At 34.7% G+C, this 27,601-nt stretch overlaps 1 protein-coding gene across 1 annotated transcript in view; it reads right to left on the bottom strand.

Annotated features, from left to right (window-relative positions):
• LOC149567597 (ATP-dependent DNA helicase Q-like 4A) overlaps nt 1-27,601 on the bottom strand; it is a 98,412-nt gene that overhangs the window by 35,487 nt on the left and 35,324 nt on the right. Inside the window, exons 10-11 of the mRNA XM_089820842.1 lie at nt 3,370-3,456; nt 3,120-3,247 (exon numbers count right to left, since the gene is read on the bottom strand). Of these exons, the coding sequence (XP_089676968.1) occupies nt 3,120-3,247; nt 3,370-3,456 (215 nt within the window). The remainder of the gene's footprint in view (nt 1-3,119; nt 3,248-3,369; nt 3,457-27,601) is intronic.

Raw genomic sequence — 27,601 nt, 5'->3', positions numbered from 1 at the left:
GCAAATAAGAACTCGTCCTTATTTTCTTTATCTTAAACTCTTTATAATAAGGTGAGAAAAACACATGTAATGGAATACCCTTGGAAAATAAGAATTTTCTAATGGCATCATCTACCTCATCCTTCAGTTTCACATTGAATAAATCTCTTAGATGATTGTGACTATCACTACTCATCCTATTTTTCTCCTTAAATTGTATTATCCCTGAACTAGAAGAAATTTAAATATGTGTCTGGCCTTTGCAAAGTAGTAGAAGCAAAAATTTTGATGACTCCTCAATCGCATTGAAGCAAACATACGTACATTTTCTCCACAATCACGCCATAATCAAATTATCTCAGCCCTATATTTCACATTTTGTGTCAACTATTCACATACTTCAACCTCTTTGTCTCAAACACGGCAGAGGTAGGCATTAATTCTGGTAGCGCTACCCAAAGATTCAAGCTTACAAACATGGCATTTCCACAACCTAGTGCCCCAGATGCGCCAAGCTTTGTTAGTATCTAAGTTTCATAATGCTTAAAAAGAGGACTTCAGATGAAAGGGAACCTAAGCTTGTTTTTATAGCAATTTTAAGGGCTTCTAACATGTGCAATCCCAATGGAACAAGTGGTTTCACCTCTCTCTTTGATTGAACTTGCATCAAAGCATAATCAGATTTGGTTTCAACTTTTCAAACTCTTGAGGCTCAACATTATCCTTGCTCTTGCTGTGAGAAAATATTGTGACATTGCAAAAAGCAATATAAATTTACAAGTTTATAATTTAAAAATTCAGATTTTAAATCATGCATAATGCAAAGGACTAAGACACAAGGATTTTCTTGCAATGCTTCTGGATTAAACTGTGTAAAATTTATTTGCACAAATAAATCTTACCCAGTTTAATCCAGAAGCACTGCAAGATAATTATTATAGACTATGAAAATCTGAAGTCTCTGCCACAAGGATTATGTTTTTGCTTTTCCGACTTCAGGGCACACGATTTGCAGAAAAAAGGATACAAAAATAAGAATCGTTCTTTTTAACCTTTGCCAAAAAAAAATTTCACTTTGCTGTCTCCGTTCAGGTTGCATAAAAATAGAAAAAGTTAAAAACATAATTTGACAAAAATGCAAACATCTGACACATATAATATATCCCCTACAAAACAAGAAAAATTACAATATGATCATTATTCATTTGTAATTCTAAAATAACGAATTCAAATTCAGACTTGCAACAATACAAATCGTTAAGATCCAAGTTGTTGACTAGATTTGCCAACTAAGATTATTAATGACTGGCTAGTTACTACATTGAACAATAAAAACAAAAATGTATGTTCATGAAAGAAGCCTAACATGAGGTTTGAATAATGCTTCAAACCCCTGGATTCAATAATGGATTGTCACCAATCTTCCAATTGTACTTCCTCTCACTATTCCTCTTTCCTAATGCCTTAACATGCAAAAATATTTTGCTCTTGCAACTTGTTGATGCAACTTTCAACTTTGTTTCTGAAACTTTGGAGTAAATTGGAGTAAGGCTTACATGCCTATTGCATTTTCATTTTGAATATTTAGAGTCTGCTTGGATCCTATGGGTCATTAAGGTCAGGGCCTATGTCACACATTTCAAAACAAACAAAAAAGCTTTGCTAGTATATTTTGCAGAGATGCATTGGTATCTCCAGGACATTTGGAAGTCCCCTGGAAGTCTTCAAGTCCCCGAAAACAAGGAAAATCTTGAAATCATCTGCAGAACTCAAGTGGCTGTGGTGGGAGTCAGGATGATGGGGAAATGTCCCATTCAAATCCTTATCTCAGAAGGATGCAGACTTTTAAGGAGGAAAGGGAGCAAAATGTTGCTGTGGAACATTGAAAAGAACAAGTGTTTAATGAGTAAAATAAGAATCTCCAGTTGTTCATGATCTTTTCTAATTGCTTCAGAAGAATTTAATAAACTAAGTCAAAATAATTATTATTCACAGGCCATAAATATGAACAAAAGACTAAGTGGGTTTTCTCAGAACAATACAATGGTCAAAGTGTGTCAGACGTATGCCATAAAGTTTTGAAGACAAGCTGTGATAGTAGGTACGGACTTGAATGAAGAGGATATGTTGATCCAGTAGCTTGTCGATCTCCACCCTCATATCAAAAGAAGAACAGTCATCACCAACCCAGGAAGCTTGGATGAGGCATGTTGCCCAAGCTTATAATGTGGAAAGTGACGAAAAGAAACCATCCTTGTGGAGGAAAAGGTGGGGCTATCTTCTACTCACCCTAACTCTCACTAAGCTTAAGTTGGACTGAAAGCCTCTCTGTTAAGGGAGATTTGACTCAGATGCATCATAAAAATTCCCATAAACATGTGAAGACATGAAATTCTTGTGAGCAATAAAATGGATGCAAAAAGTAGACAAGATACAGAATAAAATCATGTACGTGCAAAATGTTAGCAACAGGTCCTTGATTGCATGTGTGTCTGGAACTTTTTATATTTGCAGTCATATCCACTGCCAATTACATGTGCCAGAACTTAAAATCTTAACTAAACGGCCACTGTTTTGACTTCCAGTATTGACAAAGCTTCTCGGATCCAGGAGATCTCTTTTATGCAAAAGGAATCTATAAAAATGTGATCACATTGGTTGTAAAGACATGGAAGGAAAAATAACATGTAATGAGAAAGAATAGAAGCTACAGTTGTTCATAGTTAATTCCATCAAGACTAAGACTGTAATAGCCATTACAAGCAATAAGGGCAACTTACATCCAAGCGTGCTATCGTCCTTTGTAAATTACCATGTTTGCACAAGATGGTAGGAATTCAGAGAGTTTCCAACAGAATATCTTGAGGTAATGGGGGATGCTTTTTACAATCAGTATGCTTATTTCCATTCTGTTCGACAATTCCTTCTATATAAATTTCAAAATTCAAACAACTTTCATTTAAAATTATATGTAGCATACTATATTAAATCTATATAAATTCTATAATAAGATTTTATAAATCAGTTCCCTCAAATAAATTGCATTGCATTTAATTCTCAATTTATAAGGACAATAAATGTCATAATTATTATTAATATCATGGAATAAGGAAAAGTTGTAAGTAAAATCAAGAACTCACTTCGCAATCTTTTCTGGTGTCACATACAACAATTTGAATTTACAGCAGCTTGAACTAAGCTCATTAAATATTTGTTGCTGTTCTTGCCACTCCAAGTTTGCACTAAGATAAGTTGCAGGTATATTTGCCTGGATGATATTTTCCATGTCACAATTAAACCAACAGACCAGGTTAATGTCAGATGTAAACTTAGATTGTATGCAAATTCAAATGGACAACACCTTAGTTATCATTTAGAGAAGATACTGACCTGGGAAAGATGCATGATCTGATCTTGAATGAGTGAGACAAGAGGAGAGACTACAAGAGTTACACCGGGACAAACAATAGCTGGTAGCTGCAAAGCAAAAAAATTAAGTCTAACTATAGACAATCATATACAGATCAATGATTTATCCATATGCAAAAACTTCAAGATATTAACTACGTAAAAGCATGCTTGGATTAATAATATATTGATTAGAATGCAGGGGAAATGGTTTTGAGTTCCCGTCTATTTTGATGCCCTTAATTAACTTAATGGTGTTTTTTAGTATAAATTGACACCGAATGGTGTCGAACAAGGCCGGTATCAATATTAAGTTATGTTTTCAGAAGTAATGTTATTCATCTCCACTACAGCGGCAAGAGGTTTCACTTGGATGCTATGTCAAATTTTATTTGCTTTTAATATTTTACACCATATGGTGAATGTCATTTTCTTGCTTGCTCAATTTGTGCTCAAGTCTATATTTTCCAAATTGTAAGTGAGTTTGCATTGTCCCAAAACTGAGACATCTTGGAAACTTGAAAACTTTCGGAAATCCATCACCTAGCTGACCCATAAAACCAATGTTTAATTTTTTATAATTTGTTTGACTTCCACTATTTGTTTGATAAATTTAACAAATATGTTATATGTTAAGGTTCTACAATGCATGTAAGCATGCTTTATCTATGTTTTCATACTTATAGTCAAAATTTCCCTACTTTTATATAGCTGCCCTCATTGTCATCCCTTGGTCCAGAAAACAATGTCCCAGAAACCCAAGGTAACATAGTTTATGAAAATCTTTTCATGTCATTCTTAAACCTATTACATTTCAATATAATTTCTTCTAAGAGATATCAAATGTATATGCTGCAATTAATAATTGATTATTGGTTATGGTTTATTTTACCCCTTCAAAACACAACACAAAGCAGCCTATAAGGATAAACATTCCTTCAATTTAGAATGGAAGCTCCCTTCTAACATAAACTAGTATCCTAAGTTGCCAATATGGGGCACAAGTACTCGATACATGGGAATGGTAAAAAAAATTGCCCTTGGGTACATGGGGTTGGAAACGTATGCATGTGTGTATATATACACACAAACAATAAAGAAACACACTGAATTATAAAACTAAATGATTTGATAGTATGATACTTCATTGCTGATCAATGCCAAATGCCAAAGATAATTATTAAATATCAATTGATAGTTCCGAATTTCAATATTAAGTCATATATCATATAATATATAGCATATATTTCTTATGATTCAAATGAAATTCATTAGAATTACAAGATTGACAATCAAAGATAATGATTGTCTTCTATTTTCGTCAACTATCAAAAGGATCTATATAAAACAACATTCTCCATTGCATATGCTTCTAGTTCAACATCATTTGAACCCAAAACAGTTCCACTCACACTAGCTACATCATCTACAAGTATCTCATCATCATTACCCATAGTAACTCTAGCAAGATCTTCAATGGATACGTCCAAATTGGTACACTAACGGGTCACATCCAATTTCTTCGCTGACCCATCCATGTATGTTCCTTATGTGATAAGAGATGTAAATTGAACTGCACATAAACCAAGTCTTCTACTCTCTTTGCAGCCAACCTTTTGCACTTCAATGTGTAAAGTTTCTGCAAATTCTGTTCTAAAACTCGGACTTTTCTAATATCCTTTAGATTGCTGAAGATGATCTTCTCAATGATCTGAAAGTAGGAGGAGTTATCACCTTTAATTCTATTCTGAATTTCTTTTATCTCTGGAATAAATTCATATAGGTAGTATTGCTTAAAGGAGCAAACTTAAGTTTATTGTGTGTCCTCAAACTACAATAACACCTACCCCTTATATCAAGACCAAAGGGCATGTCCCTTAAAGGGGCATGACCCTCTCTAGGTCGGCCCAAACACCACTTGTAGAAATCGGCGCCTTTAAGGAAATAATGAAATGTTTAACTAACATAACAATTTGTTATAGTTAGTACAAGATATATTTTCTGCCAAGGATCGCCTCCCATCCTACTGCCAAGTCTAGTGTATATATATATGCTTCCGTATGATGTAATGGGAGAAGATTTAAGGTGCGGTCTGCACTTCTTAGACTAGTATGAATATCATGGTTATAAACTTAACACTCCCTCTTAACTTGATAATCACACTGAGAGATAACATATCTAGCATCATCAATTACGATGAATAACCATAGATTGATATTTTATATCTATCTGAATCTTCTGAGTAAATGGCATCACGGAACTCATGATACTAAGTCATATAACCATCTTGTGATATGACTTGTCACTTATACTAGTGATGTCAGTATTGCATATAATGCAATACACACAAGATAAAATCCAAAGAATGATTAAATTCTTCATTTATCCAAATTGTGACTCATAGCAACTGGTAATCCTATATCACAACTTGATCTTGAGTTAAGATCTACGAGAAAACAGGATAAAGTCTGAAGAATAAATTCTTCCTTTATCCAAGTTGTGATTAATAGGCATAGAAATGCTTATGTCACAAATGATCTTGAACTCACCTAAATCTAACAGTAGTTCTATACTGTTCAATACATTTTCTGAGAGATCCTCATCTCTCGTAATGTCTTTTTATACAAGTATTCATTATCTCAGAGATTGTCACCTCTTAAATAATGAATACAAATGGTGGAGTCCATAACAGTCAATAGCACGACAATTAAATTATTTTATTAATAATATAAATAATACAAATGAATTACAATTCAACCATGCCAAGTCTTTTCCTGAAGTGATCTATCTTCACTCTAGAGAGAGGTTTGGTGAGAATGTTTGTTGTCTGATCTGCAGTGCAAATGTATTCTAATTTTACAGTATTCCTGTCTACCATATCTCTTACATAATAGTAAGGAATTTCGATATGCTTGGACTTGTCATGAAAAACTGGATTCACCAAAAGCTTGATGGAACTTTGATTATCACAATGAATAATCATAGGATTCATGGCTTGCCCAAATAATCCCACAAGTAACTTCCTCAAACAAACTGCTTCTCGAAAGGCCATCGCTACTGCAATTTATTCGGCTTCTATGGAACTTTGTGCTACTGAAGACTGTTTTCTCCATATCCAAGATATCATTGCTGATCCTAAATTGAAACAACATCCTGAAGTACTTTTCCTATCTTTCACACTTCCACCCCAATCTGAGTTAGTGAGTCCATGTAAATCTAAGATAACTTTCTCATATTTGAGCCCAAGATTAAGAGTGTCGTGTAAGTATCTCATAATGTGTTTTACTACAACTAGGTGAATATCCTTTGGCTCACACATAAACTGACTTAAGCATTAACAGCATAGAAAATATCAAGTCTTGTATTTACCAAGTACATAAGGGACCCAAAAATCTATCTGTAGAGACTAGAATCTATGAAAGGTGATTTTGTTGTTGCTTCTTTAACTTTATGTAAATTAGTCTCCATTGGAGAAGACATAGACTTGCAATTCCACATTCCAAATCTCTTCAAAATATCTGATGTATGCTTCCCTTGATTAAGTATAATGCTGTCAGAATTATGTCGTACTTCCAATCGTAGGAAGTAATGGAGTCCCAAGTCTTTAATCTCGAATTCTCTAATTAGATCTTTCTTGCATTTATCTATGAGATGATCATCACCTGTTATCACTAAATTATCACCATATCGTCTTTATCCCTTTTATAATATAAATTTGGATTGACTTCATTTTTGAAGAATCCTAAGCCGGTGAGATACTTATCAATTCTCTCATACCAAGCCCTTGGAGCCTGCTTAAGCCCCATAGAGAGCTTTCTTGAGCCTGTAAACAAAAACATTAGGATCATGAGTTTCTAATCCTTCAGGTTGCTCCAAATATACTTCTTCTGTAATCTTTCCATTTAGGAATGTTGTTTTTACATCCATCTGATGTACTTTCCATTCCTTCGATGCTGCAATGGCTAGGACTGCTCTTACAAAGGTGTATCTAGCAACAAGAGCAAAAGTTTCTTCATAATCAATCCCTTCTTTCTGAGAGAATCCTCTGGCTACAAATCTGGGTTTATATTTTTCAATGCTACCGTCAGCAACATGCTTTATTTTAAATATTTACTCGGACGAAACTACAAATTTTCCCTTAGGTCTTGGAACAATTTTCCAAACATCATTCTTCATAATAGATTGATATTCTTCTATCATAGCTTCTTTCCAAGCTATATGCCTAATAGCATCTGAAGTATTGGTTGGTTCTGATTTAGACAAATCATTCATGTTTGTTGTATAACTAGAAAATCTTTTGGGTCTTTTGTTTTCTCTAACTGTTCTAGAAGGTGCAACAAAGTCTTGTGCTTCCTCAACTGTTTTAATGGCCCAAAGTGGTCTTTTCTTTGAATTTTGAGTTTTTCCAAAATTAAGGTTTTGAATTTCATCTTCAATTTCTTCTATGTTCTCCCTCTGAGACTCAGATTCAATATTTCTTTCAAAACTAGGTAAAGGAGAGGGTTCTTCAGAACTTAGGGCTCTTTTTAATACTAGATCTTCTTCAAAAATTACATCCCTACTAAGTTCAATATTTTTCTATCCAGGTATGAAAATCCTATATGCTTTAGATGTTTCACTATACTCTACAAAAATGCCTTTCCTCCCAGAGGGTTCTAACTTAGTTCTTTTTTCTTTTAGAACATGGATATATACAGGGCACCCAAAAATCCTAAGATGACTTATATTGGGTTTAACCTTAGTAAAGACTTTTTCAAGAGTTTTACCTCTAAGGTAGGAGTGAGGGCTTTTGTTTTGAATATAGACAGCACTACAAGAGGCTTCTGCCCAAAGATAGTATTCTAGATTTTGATCAAATACCATAGCTCTAGCAACGTCTATAATTGTTCCATTCTTTCTTTTTGCTACGCCATTTCATTCTAGGTTATAAGGAACGGTATACTCCCTCTTAATTCTTGATTCTTTACAAAATCTTTTAAACAAATCTGCGGTGTATTCCCCTCCATTATCAGTTCTAAGAGTTTTAATTTTATGTCCTAATAAGTTTTCAGTTAATGTTTTAAATTCTTTAAATCTCTTTACGATTTCTTCTGATTCTTTGCATTTTAAGAAATAAATCCAAGTTTTCCTATAGAAGTCATCTATGAACAGAATATGGTACCAAAATCCTCCAAGAGAATAAATAGACATAGGTTCACATAAATCTAAATGGATTAATTCCAAAACATTGTTGGTTTTTCTAGTGCTATCATGAAATGGACTTTTGGTATTGTTGCCTAGAGCACACCCTTTGCATATGCTTGAGTGGTCTTTATTTAGTTTAAGTAAACCCATAACCATCTTCTCCATAGTTGATAAGGTTTTGAAATTTAAATGTCCTAACCTTTTGTGCCATATTTCATTTATGTCTGCAGCTTCATGAATTAAGGCTTGAATAGGTCGACTAGGTTCTGAATTTAATTCATACAAATACCCTTTTCTCTGACCAATCAATTTTGCTTTCTTAATTGAGGAGTTCTTAGCCCAGGTTATTACTTTACCGTCCATGAATGCAACATTATGTCCATCATCTTCAAGTGTTGTAACCGAGATTAGATTTTTTTTTGTTCTTGGTACGTAGAGCACTCTTTTGAGCAAAAGAGAATTTCCTGATTTTAGTTTCAAAGTGCAATTTCCAATTCCTTTAATGGAATGTGTTGAATTATCACCGATGGTGACTTCGCCATTATCTTTTTCTGATATAGAGTCTAGTGCTTCTTTGTATCCTATAATATGTCTAGATGGTCCACTATCAATCACCCATGCTTTACTTGAGACTTCATTTGATAGTGACGAATACAATATACGATTCTCAGGATCATAGTTATCTTCTTCCCTAGTAATGTTTTTACAATTCACTTGTTTAGAATTATTCACGTAATTAGATCTGTAGTGTCCAAACTTTCCACATCTGAAGCAATATATTTTGGATAGATCTTTCTTGGGTTTGTCATTCTTTTGATCACCCCTTTTCTTCTTGAAATGCTTCTTTTTACCTTTATAGGAATTTGTATTAAGAACATGAAGTTCTTCATCTTTTGTTTTTAGTTTCATCATTTCTTAAGTTTTCTAGATTCTTCCTAAAGGCAATCTTCTTTAAGTCTATTAAAGTCAGGAAGTTTGTCTCTGGCACTTACTCCTTGTGTAAATGTTTCCCATGAATCTGGTAATCTGTCTATAGCCATTAATGTTAGTTCTGTGTCACTAATGATGGTTCCTATACTTGCAAGTTCATCTTTTACACTAGCAACCCTTAGGAAGAAAGAATTCATTGATTCTCCTTTCTTTATTTGTATGTGATTTAATTGCCTTTTCAGTGCAAGAACTATAGTTGCATTGTTAACCTCATATGCATTTAGTAGTGCATTCATCATAGCAAATGTTGTTTGATGTTTTGTCAGCATAGGTACGATATCATTTTTCACTCCATCTAATATGATTTGAATGGCTTTCCTATTTACTTTAATCTAGAAGGATTTATGAGGTTCAACTGTAGGTTGTCTGGATACTGATTGAACAAATTGTTTTACATCCTTTTCTTCAAGAATCATCATGATTCTAAATTTCCAAGCATCAAAGTGTTCTTTCTGATCAAATCTATCCTCGGGTCTAATTGTGTATGTCATTGAAGATAGGAGAATGATGCTAGATATATATAAGGTCTGATTACTTAATTTGCAGAGCCTAAGTTCGACTACCAGAGCTCTAATACCATGTAAAATTTCTGCAAATTCTGTTCTAAAACTCAGACTTTTCTAATATCCTTTAGATTGCTGAAGATGATCTTCTTAACATTCTGAAAGTAGGAGTTATCACCTTTAATTTTGTTCTGAATTTCTTTTATCTCTGCAATAAATTCGTATAGGTAGTATTGCTTGAAGGAGCAGACTTAAGTTGTGTCCTCAAACTACAATAACGCCTACCCCTTATATAAAGACCAAAGGGCATGTCCCTTGGAGGGACATGACCCTCTCTAGGTCGGCCCAAACACCACTTTCAGAAATCAGCGTCTTTAAGGAAATGATAAAATGTTTAACTAACATAACAATTTTTTATAGTTAGTACAAGATATATTTTCTACCAAGGATCGTCACCCATCGTATTGCCAAGTCTAGTGTATATATATGCTTTCTTATGATATAATGGGAGAAGATTTAAGGTGTGGTCTCCACTTCTCAAACCAGCATAAATATCATGGTTATAAACTTAACACAATGGGTGGATAGAGAAGTATGCATTCCAATTCTTATCAGCAACAGAACTTGCAACCTATTCAAATAGGAGAGAAAAACAAAAGAACTTTAAAAAAGAACACAAAATAAATTAACAAGTGTTGAGTAATTAATTCTACAATACAAATGGTAAAATACAAAACAAATAGAACTTACTTGTGATAGAAGCTTGATTGCAAGAGGTTGGAGGAACAAATAATCTTGACTGTGGAAGTACCATCATGTACAAGCATCATATTGGATTGGTCATCAACAACATAAGTGTAAATTGTTCTTGAGACAAACATGCCAAATTGTCTCCTAACATTTTCCACCACTTCCAAATTTGAGAAGAGTATGGCAAAAGCTCGCTTGTGCCCAATAGCAACTTCAGAATTTCTATATGGTGGAGTTCTCCTTGGCAATAAAAGTACTTCGGATTTATAGTACCCTGTAGATAGTGCATATCCAAGGAGTTGCAATTGTGTGGTCATGATCCAATGATGAAGAATGATTGATTTCTCTTATAAAAAAACAGTTCTTAGGGGTTTTTCTCATTTTTGCTATTATGGTTTTTTGTTTGCTCTATCACTATGCTCATCATAGACTTACCTCAAGCATGTTGCTTCTAAATCAACAGACTTAAGCAAACCCCATGATAGGCTCCATGATGATTACTTTAATCCTTAAAAAAACTTTTACCTCCATCCACATGGCTCTTGTTGTCATTTCGGATTGTGGGTATGCTCTTGTTCAAAGGGTTCTTTCCTCTTCAATTTTGACATCTACAAGAAATGTTATTGCAATCTTTGTTGTGGTAAATAGATCTATGTAAAACAAGCCTAAAGTTGAAGGTGCAGAATTTCAGGCAGGCGGGTTTCACAATTCAATGTGTGGTTTGCCTAGAGTGGGGACTAGGGCTTTCTCCCTCCCCAGAAATAATGTCAAAATCTCCTACCCACTCCACTTAGCCCAACCATGTCTAACTTTGAAGCTATATGGAGCTCCAGAGGTTTCAAGGAAAATGGCTCCAAGTTGTTGGCTCACATGTAACAATGGGAGGTATGCTTCGAAAAGAGAGGCACCTCCCATCATGTGGCTTGCAAATTGTTTTGCCCAAAAAGAATAGGGGAATTCTGGAGGACACGGAAAGCTGTGGGGGATCATTTGGCTACAGAACCCCATTCTGATATGATGGTAGCATCAGATGCTCTGCAAAAGGCTAGAGATGATGTTGTTGACCCAATTGTTTGGGCTCGCAATGCACAAAATGATGTCAAAATGGAAAGGATCATGGAGTTCCAAACACATGTTCCTTTGAAATCTGTAAAGAAACAATCAGGGTTCAACCAACAGATGGGTTTAACGAGAGGGAGGTCTTTGCCAATATCTACCAAAAGGATCTTTGTAGCTTTGGACAAGAGGCAAATATGGAAGTGGTTCACAACTTAGCAATCTTTTCCAAGTTGGGTTTAATCAGGTGATTTAGAAGCGCTTCTACCCAAGTCTAGAGAAGTTGCAAGCATGAATATCTTATAACTAGGAGCTCATTCTCTCTAGCTAAGTTCAGATCTACCCTACAGCCAAAGGGTTCTTCACTAATTTTTTTTTAAAAGATGCAAGACAAAAAACATAGTTCTTTGCAACCAAGTCTAATGTTGGGAGGATAAGTATGCATTAATGTTGAAGCCTTGACACCTAAATGTCAACCTATGTACATAAGTGTTTGACAAAATCCCAATCTAGGAGAGGCTTCCTTATCTCCCTCTCCATTTATGGTTTGGTTCTTGCCTTGAGGCGATTGGTGACTCGCTGGGGACTTTCTAGATGGTGAACAAGAGCTCCTAGAAATTGTATCATTCTACCATTGTGTGTATCTTAGTGGGAATGGATAATGTTGAAGGGCTTCCTGTGGGAACCAAAACCAATACTTCTAAAGGTTGTTGGGTTTTAACATTGGATGATGAAGGAATCTCTTTCAGATGTCAAAAATGCTTCCAAATAGCTCATATAGTTGCGGAATGTGACAAAGGGAAATCAAAGAAGGAAGCTTCATGTGGAAAGGTGTTTCTCAACATCACTATGTGGTGGAAAAAAGGGGAGAAACAAAAAATCTTTTCTTAGGTTGTTTTGGGGGAGCAAACACAAAAGTCTACAGTGCTCACTATGTAGGATGTGCAACTAGAAACACACCAATACCTCTTGCTTGCCAAGGGATGATGAAGTGGTTAGGGAGTTACAACTAGGTAGTGTTGCTACTCCTAAGGCTAAAGAGAAATGTAAGCAACCGGATTCTCATTCATCAAAAGTGTCTATGGTGAGGGAAGATCAAAGCCAACACGAAGTTTCAAAGCCAGAGGATCAAGTGTGACTTCCCAACAATAAATATGTACGTTGGCAGATTGAAGCTGCTAGAGTTGAAGATGGATGGAATAATGTGAAAAGGAAAAAGGAGAGGAAGTTGAAGGATGCATTGTTTGATATGGTTCTTCGATCTCATACCAAGGAAAGGGACAAAGTTTAGGAATCATAGGTGCACTTTCCTTAGATCTTGTATTGTTGTTTTTTGTGATCTACTAATGGATCTATTATTTCTACTACTTAAGGGTGGTATCCTTCTTGTTTCCACACTTGGACTAGGCCAAGCACTTCCCAGGTAATTGTTATTAATAAAATAAACATTTTACAAATCAAAAAAATGATAGGCTCCATAAAATTCAAGACATTACACACGAGCCCACCAATCATCATTCATGATCAATGACATTGCTTTCTGGACCCTCTCTCAATTTGATTGTAAAACAACAAATTGGTTGCTAATATCCATTGCACCCAATGCCTCTCGCACCTTCGAAAATTGTGTCAGAACAAATGTATGTGTTACAAATTAGGTCAACTTGTTATCATGTTAATAGCACATTACAAAATAATATATAGATAGTGAACATGCAATATATAATATCAAATAAATAAATAAAAAATACCTTCAACAATTCAACCTCGAGAAAATCTTGAAAGGCCTTGCGACATATGTCGTTTTGTCACAAACATCTAGATCTCGTCACCCTCTTAGTATATTTCTCTCACCGACTTTGTTTGAGTGTCAATTGCTTGCTTCATCAAATTAAGGGAGTGTACAATGCATGGTGTCCAAGAAATGTGCTTACATCTTTGTTCAACCGAAATACCTATAGCCCTAATATTTTTTGCATTGTCCATAATGCCGTGGACCACACTTTCATGACCTATCATCTCTATGTACTCAATGAGGATTTTGTATATAAAATTCACATCTTTTATTTGCCCCTCACATAAAACCACCCTCAAAAGCATTGCCCTATTGGAGTACATTGCAATAACATTAATTAATGGATAATTTTTACAATCCTTTCATCCATTGGAAACTATAGCTCTCTTACCAATAAGGTGGTGTGCACCTTTTCATACCCAAGACTTGCAAAGCTAGAAGATGCATTATTGATTGCCAATACCATTTCCCACTAATATAGTGATCTCACCAAGTTTAAAGGAAAATCAATGGCTTAGATGCATTGTGCAATATTTTCTGCTGGAATATCTTATGCTTCCATTATATATGCCTTGTCCAACAGACCCTTTCATTGGAAAGAATGGAGATTTGTACTTTATCTTACATAGAGAGTATTTGAAAGAAGGGATATTGAGAAGCCATTACTAAATCTACAAGTAAAATCTTTGTTTATTTCTTTATGGAAGGATGAGCTCTTAGTCTTGTAATTTCAACCATATTATTGATTTCTTCTCTTTTGCCAAGGAATCCATCTATTTATTTAATAGACAACCCGCTCTCGTCTAGCTCTTTAAACATTTGAACCCCTATCCCAAAAGGGCCAAAAAAATGAAATTGCACTTGGCAATACAAGCTCTTTAAATTGACTCAACACTCATTACAATTCCAAAGATATATCCCACCTTTTGGAAGTTGTTCAATCATTTTGGTATGTCTTTGTAAAGGAAATACTTTATCAATTTTAAATTTATGGTTTACATTCAAACACAGTGAACTTGAACCACTAGCCTATCTCGCAATCTGATTTCGCTATTTTAAAGAATCGAACAATTTTAAATTAGAAAAAGAATGCAATGATAGCAATTCAAAAAAGTTACAACAAATGGTTATACTTGTTTCTTTTTTCTTAAGAAAAAATTAAAAACAAAAAAAATCATTAAATTCTTTTTTATAAAATGTTAAAAGGCTAGAGAATAGGGTTAAATGCTTACCTTAGATGCTTAAATTTCCTTTGTGCGAGCTATTTGGCACTCTTCAATTGATCTCCCCTTTGAAAAAAACCAACTACCCTTCAAAATGCAAAAATAAGACGAGAGTGGAGAGCAAAAATAAGAGTCAAAATGATTCACTTGTAGGGCAAAATTGCCTCATATAGTTTGCTGTAGGGGTTTGGGAAAAAAGTTATAAAAATATTGAGTTTGGGCACTTTTTCTGACTAAGGCCTATAGATATGACCAGGTACACATAGGGTGTGTCCTAGATACCATAGAACATAGTCGCAACCTTTCTTATCTGGTGCAAATTCAATTTTTTGTTCCAAGAGAAGCCAGTTCTGATATCTATTATAGATTCCAACACACAATAGGTCTGATAATTCTATACGCTGTAATGATCCTTGTGGCTCCCTAATAATTTTTGTTTATTACTGTTTGAGTCATGCTATCAACTTACTTGCACAAGGGGGTCATTGGTATTATTGCGTCAAGACCTTGATGGGAGCAATATGAGTACAGAAAATCAATGATTATTTTGGAATGTGTAAACCAATACCTTCTTAAATGCATAGAAGAGTAATAACTGATTTAGTGTATGAAATTTGCCAATAGAAGGTCTAATGGGACCTCTAAAAGGTGTATAAATCTGCTCAAAAGTAACTGAATCGTTGTGTTCTTCCTAAATATCACAAGTGCTGTGAATTTTATAAAGATTAGTATAACCGAATATCTGATCTGCAGAGTAAATGTGGACAGTTAAGAGACTGGAACTTGCTTAATATATGAAAGGTCAGAGGTCCTGATTCTCACAACAATCTGATCACTTTTCCTGAATGCTATCTTTATAACCATGGGTTTGAGCAGCAAAGTACCTGATTGTATATGAAAGAATAGAAATATTTATATGTGATCGCCCTTCCGGACTTTATTCCTTATAATCATGCAGTTTCTTGACCCTGTCTCTGATCAACATACTCTTTGTTCATGTGTCCATAGCAATGCAAATGGTGATAATAAACAACCAATTTACCTGGTAGATCAAAGGCTCTATGAACACTCTTGATCTGAGTTATAATATTATTGTTTAGGTGAAAAATGGAAGTGGAGGGGGGGGGGAATGAGACCTAGGCCTCCACTTTTCACTAACATTGAAATGTAATGTAAGGGGAGAAGGATTTTCAAGCTTAACCCTCTTTATTATTCGAATTAGACAAGCAAGACCCAAAGATATAGAGGGATGCCAAAGCTAAACTCAAATTGTATTAAGGATGTAAGCGAGGGAATATGCTTTCCCATGTGTGATGATGTGTAAATGTGAATGCAAGACTGAACTAATTGACTAAGCATGAAATAGAATGTGAATTTAAATGCTAAATATATGCAATGAGCTCAACTAAGATATGTAATTATGTTTAAACTGAAAGTTGAAATGAATGATAGAGTACTCACCTTGAAATGTGTAGAGGAAAGTGTCTTTTTGCTCCAAAAAGTGTGGATTTGGGCCTGATTTTGAAATTTTGTCCGCAAATCAAAAAAACTAGAAATGGTTTTTCTTGTCAAGGCTCTAGGAACAGCTCAACTTGGAGAAAAAGTGTTCGGACACCATTCCACAAAGTCACCATGTTCTTGGGACCTTGTAAGCAAGTCAACATGATTGTTTCTGAAAGGTCTCCTGGAGTTATTTCCAGATCTACAACCACAATTTTGCCAACCTGCTCCTACACACAATAGATCTGATTTTTGTTTTTGGGTGGATGAGGGTTTGCCTTGGTCAAGCCCTAGATTGAGGAATCAAATTTCAAATTGAGATGTAATGACAAAGGAAACGCTAACATGTAGCAGGATCGAATATATCAAATGAAAGATACAATTACATTTGTAAATGCCATTGAATTTGATATGTAATCAAATATGCAAATGTAATAGCTTTGACTCAAAGAAACCAAAAGGAAATCAAAGAAGTCAAAACCTCATGTATGGGAATGCATGTGACAAGCCATGATGAAGGATAGAAGAACTTGAATGAACTAGAATGGTAGATCTCCTCCTTTGAAGCCAAACTCCACTACCACCTTGGAGGAAGAAGTTTGATGCAAGGAGGAAATGTTTGAACTTTGATGAATTCTTGGAGATGCTCTCATGAACACATGTATGCTTGCTTGTGTAAAAATGCTTGATTGCTTGTAGATGTTGGATGCCTTGTGTGCGTATTGATTGATAATGGATGTGAAAATGAAGAGCCCAAGCCTCCTTAAATGCTAGTTTTCGGGGTCAAAAACAAAGCAAGCCAACTTGAGAGAAAAAAAAATTAATTGGAAACCTCAAAGCACTTCGGGACCCAAAATCAAGGATCCTCAAGAAAGAAGTCAACCTATTCCCGAGGAGGGTCTCAAAAAGAGGTCTAGAGGCCTTGAAGAAGGTGCAGAACTAATTGGGAAATAATGAATCCGCGGGAAGTTATGGCCAAAAATGTGAGAATGCAACACCTAAAGGACCACATAGGAAGATGAAAGATGATCTAGAAATGTGAGCCAAATTGGGGAGGAAAAAGAGAAACTAAAACCACACTAAGGAGGGCCAAAAGGTCTCAAAAATGATGTGCTTTCATTTTTAAGATGGTGCAGTTATTATTTGTCAAGTCTTTGATGCCTTTGGTAGAAATTGTGACCATCCTTAAATACCCTCTAATGAGATATGCTTGAGAAGATGTCTGAAGAATAATAACCCTTACAAATAAACTGAAATAATTATGCACCAATTTGTGTCTCTTCCTCATAAATAACAATGTCATTAGTTAGTTAACTAAATTCAGATTATATCAATTCCTTCCTTGGGAAGCAATAGTGTATGAGATGTCTTATGCCTTTGTTCGGGCTCATTTTCCCTCTCTATATAGAGATTAACTCATTTCTTGGGCAGCAATTATACTATCCACTATATGAAACATCGTTGGGTTGTATGCATTTGCACAATAACCTCGTCTTTGGGTGATTTATTTTAACAATCGAATGGGGTTTGTTGTCCTCACTTTTGACTTCACAAAAATGTTGCAACCCTCCAAAATTTTCTCATGGATTTGTTAGTGCATCCTCTTTGTTTTAACATATTAGTAAAGCGTCATGAAGACAATTCATCATCCTCGAATTGTGTTTTATGTAGCTTTATTTGTGCATTCTTTATGAAGGGTTCTCTCAAGTTAAATTCCCAAATGCTTGTTAGTAAGAGTTTTTCTTCTCTGACTGCAAGCACTTGATTTTTGGTAACTTTTGTGTCTTTTCTTTGTTTTTTTTTTTTTTTTTGTGTAAATAGTTTTTAATCTTGTCTTCCCTTTATGGTAATAGCCTTTGGAATTTCATTTGTTGCAAGCTAACTTAGACCTCAAACGGAGTTGTCTAGCTCAAGTGATAAAAGAAAAAGTGGAGTTTTTCAAGGTGACAACCCGTCTTATAAAAAAATCCTCCAAAAGTAGGTTTTTTTATTGACAATTGCACACAAAAAAAATTAATATCTAAAGTAGCTTTTCACATCCATTTTAAAATTCAACTCATTTTGAGTTGATTTGACCATAATTTTTAAAATGAAAATTACCTTTTTTTAATCTATTTTCATGTTTCTTTATTGAAAACTATAGTTTTTTATTAAATTTAGTTGCATGAGACACTTTAAATGCATAAAGGTGGGGATTTTATCACTCATTGCATATCATCTACATAAAAATTATCTTATAAAACTCATTACCAATAAAATATAAGTCCTAAATACATCTAGGTGGGCTTTTTATATGCAATAACACATTTTAATATCATTTAATATGTGTAAGTGGGGTTTTTATGTGTTTTTGAGTATTTAAATCTTATTGTTATAGACATTTATTAATGTAAAGGCTTATAAGTGGGGAATTTCAACCCCATTACACATGTTATTGCATTCCAGAAGTCTACAAACATGTATTTCAACTTAAGTTATAACTTAAATACATAATGGTGGCGAATTTGAACCCAAAAACATATTTTTTTGAACTGTTATATGTTATTCCATTTCTAAAACCCCTCATTACATCTCCTATTGAGGCGTTTTCACTTGCAAATGCACATGGTTGGATTTTCAAATTGATAAGCACAGTTTATTGCTCTTTAGAAACTCATTTTTCTTCTCCAAGCTAATGCCAATGACTAAACAAGCTAAGAGTGGTGATTTGGAGGGCAAAATCACATGCTTTTGTACATGAATATCACATCTTTACTCGTATTGAAAGCAATGTTAACTAAAAAACAATACGGGCAATGTTTTGGCATTGAAAAAGCATGTCTTCATTGAGTTTATAACTGTTTGGGTCTTAGGCAACGGTTTGCAAGTGAAAAGCACATGTTTTGAGTTAAAATAACACATTGTTCTTGGGCATTTTTGGAGAACAAATGCATGAAATTCATCAACAAAAACTTGAGATTTGTTTCTCTAATAGGGGCATTTTTTCCTCAAATCCCTCCAATTTCATTCTTAACTCATCAAACTTGCAGATTTGAATGTGTTTCGCTCTCAACACAAACCGTTTAGGGCACATTCTTGCTCAAAAATGCCCACTGTTTGAGCAATTTTCTTCACCAAATCTTCAATTTGTTGCCTCAAGGTAAGATGTATTTCTTTTCCATCTTGTTTACCACTCTTTTCAAGTTGCATTTGCATTTGATGCCTTGGACACTATTTTTGATATGAACTGCATATTGCATATGATTTGGTCAAAAGGGTTGCCACAATTGGCAAGCAATGGATTTTGACTCAAGAATTCATTCATTTTGCAAGGATTGAGTCAAAATTTGAAGTCTAATTTATACAGGCTTCATGTAATCAAATTGCAATTGCATTAGGCATGCAACTTTGAATAACTCAAAGTTAATAAGGATTTTGTTAAGAATAAGTCAAGGTGGTTGAGGGTTTCCCCTTTCTTCTCCACCTTTCTCTCTCTTCTTTTTCTATATAAAGGGGAGAGTTTATTGTAAATAATCATCTTTTGCTTTATGCAAGGAGACTATGATGAAGTTGCTTATTTCTAAAATGAATAGAAGCATGTTCTCTCAAACTTTGTGTTGTGATGCTTAAAATTGATCATAGTATTCTTATGTTGCATTGATCAATTTATCTGGAGCATTTGAGTATTTGGTTCGGTTTCTTGAAGACTTTGAACTTCTAGAAAATAAATTGTTATAGTTACAGAGTGGCTGCAAATACTCGGAACTAAAGACATTGTGCTTTAATTTGGAGCATATTATTTCAATTTGGATAGTTGGCAAGAAACTTTGCGCCTTGCTATCTATTTGGTTTCCTCATCAAAACAAATTAATCATAGGAGACTTTGGGTCCTTATTGTTAATCAACCAAATATAAATATAACTATTGTCTTAGGACTTGTTCTTACGTTAATTACTTTGCCACCAATATTACCATATTAGAAGGTACTCTTTGCTAAATTGCAAGTAGATGTTTTTCCCATACAATCATTCCTGAAAAAAGAGGAGTTAATTTAGAGAACAAACCATTTTGTCAAATTCAATTAGGTCTCTATTCAAGCCACCTGCGGTATGAAGGAAGCCTCCCCTATTCCTGAAAGGAGAGATTAATCTCACTATATTATAGCTTAAAGTCATAACTTTGTAATTTGTCTTTTGTGACTTACAAAAAATCTATCCACTTAGATGCTTAAATCTCCTTTGTGCAAATTATTTGTCACTCCTCCATCTATCCCCTTCAAAAATAACTAGTTGCCCTTCAAAATGCCACAATGAGACAAGAGAGTAGAGAGCAAAAATAAAAGTCAAAATGATTCACTTTTAGAGTAAAATTGCCTCATATGGGTTGTTTTAGGGTTTCAGCCAAACAAAAGTTTTAAGTAAAATGATTTTACTAAGGCCCATGGATAACCTATGGGTAAGCCCTAGGTGCGCACAAGATATGTTGTGGGTAGATGGGCACGCACCCTAACATAACCTAGGGTGAACCCAATGCAAGGTTCCCTACCAACATACCCTGTTTCTAAGATTAAAACTGTTATAACCGGCATTACCGGGAGACCCATCTCCATACCCCTGGGACGCGTCTCGGGTACTGGGACTCATCTCCGGTCTCCGAAACGTTTCAGGAGACTTAATGGGTGCTCAAGAAGCGAGCAATGAAGTCTCTTGCAGTCTCCTACAATCTCTCATTGATTTTTCGTCTCCAACAAAATCAAAGCCAAAAAACGAAAATAAAAAGTCAATGACCTAAAAAGCGTGATAGTTTTGTCTTTTGCGAATTGCGGACAAGAAAAAAAATATACTTTATTGTAATAACTCATAAGTTATTACTATGAGTTTTGACCTAAAACCCCATCGTTCATTCTACAGTAGCGGCCAAAAGCGATGTTTTTGCAGTAGACGACGCACAAACAACGGCTGGCATACGAATTTCCTCAGGAAAGTTGCAAACGACGCGTGGTCGTGGACGATAAACATTGCAGTGACGTCGCAGACGATAAACATTGGAGTGACGTCGCAAACGAATTTGTTTATAATCGCAGACGATAAAGTTATAAACATTGCAGTGACATAGGACGAGTTGCAGACGAGCACCACGAATTTGGAGACGCGAGTTGCAGACGAGAAGGAAAAGGTAGAAGTTCTTGTGCGGTGGCTCTTAAATTAAAAAATTAAAAGTTTATTAGGTTTATAACTTTATTACTAAATAATAGATATACATTGTAAAATTATACCAAAACTATGTAGTATTTATTTATATTATTATAAATATAGTTTTAAAAAATTATAAGTTAAACTTATTAAACTATAAAACTAACTATTAAGTTTAATAATTTTTATTTTGAAGCGCTAAAGGCTAAGAATTTTAAATTGATTTTAATTTTAATATATATATACGTTAAAATTATTAAATTTGTAAAAGCTATATAGTTAAAATTAAAAACTATTATTGCAATTTTTAAGAGATCTAAATATATATTTTAAATTTATATTATAAATATAAATTCAAAAAATGAGATTATAAAATAAAAATAAAAATTTACAGAGTTAACAATTTGAATTTAACTGTCAAATAGGATATTTATTATTTATATATTTTTAAAGCAATTTAAACAGTCATGTATGAAATGAAATTTCAAATTATAAATGTCATTACAGTCTGATTATTTATAAATTATAATTTTTTAAAGCAATTAAAACAGTCAAGAATGAAACGAAATTTGAATTTCAAATCATGAATGTCATTAGTCTCACATTTCCTATTATAAAACAAAGTTTCAACATCTTTTTTGCTATTGGTTGTCATTTGCCATAACTAAAACTCAGAAAACAAAAGCTAAAGCCTAAAATAATCAAACATGCTGACATAGGTTTTTTATTTTAATTTTTAATGTTTACTGTGTAGAATGTCGGGTGGGGGAAGACAAGGCTTGTATCCACTGTGGAAGTATGTCAACCGTGTTCCGGGACCAAAAGGTTCAGGTGGAACAGCAACAATCAAATGCAAACTTTGTACAATGGCATGGCTAGGTTCTTACACGAGGGTGAAGGCTCATTTCCTTCACCAACCTGGAAAAGGTGTTAATCCTTGTGTGAATGAAATAGAACGATATGAGGCTGTGAGGGAGCAAGAAAGGGCTGAAGGAAAAGTTTATTATATGAGCTCCTCTCATGCTTCAACAACAGGGGCAAGTGTTGCAACTGCTGATCAGAATTGAGAGAGAGAGGTGGATGTGTCTTCTACAGTTGGAGATATAGCAGCACAACAATCTAACAAGAGACCACGTATTGGCAATTCAAACCCCATTGGCAGGCTATTTGATGTGCAAGGTCGAGAAGCAGTTGATGCAGCTACCGCACAGTTCTTTTATGCAAATGGAATACCATTTAATGTCGCTCACTCACCGTTCTATGGAGAGATGGTCCAAGCTATCAATAATGGACCAGCTGGTTATAAACCCCCTAGATCTGAAAAGCTTGGCACAACTCTAATTGATAAAGAAAAAATTCGTTTAGAGCAACTAACTGCACCAATGAAAAGAGTGTGGTCTACAGAAGGATGTAGTATTGTGATGGATGGGTGGACAGATGCAAGAAATCGTCCATTCCTTAATGTGATGGTGACATGCAGCAAAGGGCCTTATTTTTTGAAGGCAATAGACTGTTCAGGGCAAGAAAAAAATGCAGAATTTCTTTATAGTCAGCTATGTGACAGCATTGAGGAGGTGGGCGCATCACATGTTGTCCAAGTTGTCACTGATGCTGCCCCTGTTTGTAAAGCAGCAGGAATGATGGTGCAAAATAAGTACAAGCATATATTTTGGACACCATGTTGTGTGCATTCATTGAATAATGCACTCAAAGATATTGGAAAGTTTGAATGTATTTCAGACCTCATTGAGAAGGGCAGAAAAATACAGATGTTCATTTGCAACCATCACCATACACAAGCTATTTACCGTAAATTTGCGAAGGTGGAACTTCTCAAACCTGCTGATACACGGTTTGCTTCCTACTTTATTCTTCTTGAGCATCTTTGTGAAGTTAAAGGAGCTTTGTGTTCTATAGTTGTTAGTGATGAATGGGCAAGTTGGAGACAATCTACCTCGGATACTGCAATTGAGGTGAGAGCTTTGGTCCTTGATGACCATTTTTGGGCTGATGTTCGATTTGTTGTGGACTTCATTCGGCCCATATGTGAGGTGATTAAATTTGTAGATTCAGACAAGCCATGTTTGGGTGAAATTTATGAGGAAATAGATTCTATGTGTGAAAGAGTCAAGAAAATAGCAGATGCAAAAGACATTGCTTTGTATCCTTCGATAAAAGAAAAATTACATGGAAGGTGGAACAAACTAAACACATCCCTTCATTGTGCTGCATATGCCTTGAATCCTAAATGGCATAATACAGAACAGACCAATAAGAGGGCTCCACATGATGATAGAGAGGTAATGAAGGGATTTTGGGCTGCAGTTAAAAAGATATATGGTCAAGGTGAGAATGCCTCAATCATAAGGACTCAATGGAATAAGTTTTCACGTGGGCAAGGTGATTTTGCTTCAATAGAGGCTTTATATGATATGCAAGCAAAGAAAGACCCTTTAGAATGGGGGTGGAACCATGGAGATGGAACACCTGAATTGCAATCGCTTGCAATCAGATTGCTGTCACAAGTAGCTAGCTCTTCATCTTGTGAAAGAAACTGGAGTACTTATGGTTTTATTCATTCACAAAAGAGGAACCGATTAGGGTCAAAGAAAGCAAAGAATTTGGTCTACATTCATAGTGCTCTGCGTCTTCTCTCTCGTGTTGATCCAAAATACATAGAAGGTCCTTCAGCAAACTGGGACCAAATTGCACATGATGGAGAATTTCCAAGCATAGGGGATGAATGGTTGAACCAGATGGCCTTAATGAATTGCCTCCAATTGTACTACCATCAGAGGAACCTGAGTTAGAGAGTGATGAGTATCTGGATAGCATCCTAGTTGAGGATTTTGATGAGGATGATCAAAACATAGCAGCATAGATGATAGATATCTGAATTTTGTGCTGAGAAAATTTATGTGGTTGATCAAAACATAGCAGCATAGATGATGGATTTCTGATTTTTGTTTTGGTTTGTGTATCAGCATTTGCCATTAGCATTAAAACTATCGATATTTTTGGATTTCAATATGTAACAAACTACAGTAGTAGTAGTACTAATGACAGTCAAATATGAAACATTGAAATATGTGGTATGAGTTTGGACTTTGGAGTCTTGGACTCTTTGACACAATATCATTTGACATTTGTGTATTAAAATTTAAAACTTATTGTTATTTGGCATATTTGCTGTTCTTTCTTTCAATGTTCTGTCATGTTACTTATTGTCTAAAAATTAATAAAATGTTAATTTTAAAAAAAAAATTGACGTCTCCAAGTACCCCCATCTCCTTTTTTTGAATATTTGACATACAAGTACCAGTACCGTCTCCCAAGTCTCCAAGTACCCCTGTCTCCTAGTAACCTTGGTTATAACTCTAAACCATGACAATAATTCATTATTTAAGTTCTCAACATGAGCACAAGGCTAAACATTTCTTATACACAAGATAGACTATAGTTTTACAAACAAGTAGGCATGCAATTACCCTTGCCTAAAAATCCATGTATAAAGCACTTATAAATTCTTACAAAGATATGCATGCCCTTACAAATCAATTAGTCGCACATTTTGTACAAAAATCCAACTTCTTGAAAATATATACAAAAACTAATTCACTAAGCTTTTGTCCAAAATAATTTGCTTCAAACCAAAATATTTCTAACTAAAAGTTGTGGAAATAGATATCCATCAACTCCTTTGATGACTCTTAACTCAGGAAAAAGATTATATGCATAAAGCACTAACTAGTTCTTACAAAGATATGCATGTTTGTGCAAATGACTTAGTTGTATATTTTGCACACCTTTGTAATTTATTGGAAATATATACAAAAATTAATTGGCTAAGCTTTTCTCCAAAATAAGTTTCAACACTAAATAGTTTCTAATTACAAAATACTCTATAAAAATATGTTTTAGCGAAAATGGCAGGAAAAGAGTGAAAGACGAATTTGGAAAAAAAGCAGAGATACCAAAGCAAATCAAATAATGCGGATTCGAAACCGTATTACAAAGCACTAAACAAAGGACACCAAACGGCAGTCGTAAACAATCCAAACCCTAACAACAGAGCAGAAAACCATAGACATCAAGCAAACATCAGCCATATCAATCACAGAAATACGCAAGGGCAAGAAGAAACAAGAGTAAATGGGAATCGCATTGATACATTCAATCAGTTTCAAATTCTAACAGATAATAAGGCTAGACTAATTAACTCTTTCAAGGAAACTGTCGAGGCATATGATAACAGAAGGCTTGAGATCTTAAACAAAGGAAAAAACAAAGAATGTCCATCGAAGGCAGAGGAAGGATGGCAAATCGTTCAAAGGAAGAAAAAGATATCAAAACAACGCCAGAACCATCAGTTGCTGCAGAAAAAGCAAAATTGGCAAAATCAAAAAAAAGACCTAAGATTTAAGATCCAAAATAGAGGAGATGGAGACGGCACAGAATGTAAAAAGCAAAAGAAGGAAGGTAATACAATACCACCAACACTTTATATATCTGAAGCTAACCATACGGCATTAGGGCAGCGGCAAATTTTAAAGGAAAAAATGGAACTTGAGCCTTCGAAGGATAAATCGTATATCCCTCCACATAAGAGGAACATGGAATCTCCGAAACAAAACCAGCTGCTAGATAAAAGCTTTGCCAATACTCTGATCATTAGTGACATATTCACAGAAGAAAGTTGGCGAATGGCCCTAGCAAATATATCCCAAACCTAAAAAGGAGAATAGAAAAATACTGTCAGGACCAGGTAAGTATAAGTTTCTTTGCAAAAAGCTCATTATTTATTCTTTGTAAATCAATGCGAACTAGGAATTTATTAGCCAAATTGGCAAATTGTTTTTATAAAGGTTTTTTAGTTAAATTTTTACTATGGGAACCTAACTGGTTTGAAGGTAAACCTAATAAAACTGCCTACTGGTTAAAATGCAAAAATTTCCCTCCGAAAATTAAACATATTAAAACCCTAACAAGAATCGGGAATTTCTTAGGTAAGCTAATTGGTATAGAATCTGATTATTACAAAGAAAGTACCATCAAATTCTTGATAGAATCAGATTGTAAGCCAACAAAACCTATAATCAAAAAATTAATTACGAATAGATCAATTTATAACCTAGAATTTTTAACCTGTGAGGGAGAATGAGCTGGCATAATCATTCCGAGCACCGAAATTGGATTTAAAGCTACAAACATTAAAGACATGCTCAGCGGTATCAATCAGAGAAAAGGATGTAATAATGGAGTAGCAGATTAGAAATTATACAAAAAATCAGTAATAGACGAACAGTGTATAGAGGAGCCTAAGGACTCTCACGAAGGGATAACAAATAATGATCACGAAGAACACGAGACAATAGAACGAGATATCTTACCAGCTATTAATCAATGCACTAAATGCAAAAATAATGTTGAGGAATTGGAGACTAATAAGAACAAACTCAAGGCACTAAAATATGAAATTGCAATCACCTAGAGCGATATTGAAGATTTGTTAATCATCACAGAACAAATGCACAAAGAACATTGCAAAACGGGGGAGAATTGTCAGACTTTAAACCCCCTAACCCATAAAGAGAATAGTCAGGAACCATTGGATATTGAGGACCTACAAGTAGAAACGGAAGAATACATAGAATCTCTAAAAAGCACAGATACTCCTATTCAGAAATCAGCTAAAATCCCAGCAGCGGATGATGAACAATGGAACAATATAACAATTCTCAAAAAACATAAGAAAAAGAGTTACAAATTTTGGCAAACCCCAATGGATGGCTTAGATTTATTTGAAGAAGTTGGGAAAAGTCAAACCACGGGCATGGAAATGCAAGCAACAATGGAATTACCTGAAGTAACTGAGATTTTAAAAGAAGCAGGCCTATCAGAAAGAGAGGTAAACGAAATAAAAGGAGGACTTAAATCCAATATACATGAGAAGGAAGGAATGAATAACACCGGAACCAATAATAGTCCTAACCAGGCAGGAAAAGAAGAAATAGAAGATATAGAAGAAGGAGATTGGAACTA

This window comes from Cupressus sempervirens, chromosome 3, assembly GCF_028749045.1.
Source record: "Cupressus sempervirens isolate cs-2001-9-10 chromosome 3, ASM2874904v1, whole genome shotgun sequence".
NCBI lineage: Eukaryota > Viridiplantae > Streptophyta > Pinopsida > Cupressales > Cupressaceae > Cupressus > Cupressus sempervirens.
The sequence above is the reverse complement of the archived record's forward strand: the minus strand, read 5'-3'. Positions and strand labels throughout refer to the sequence as shown.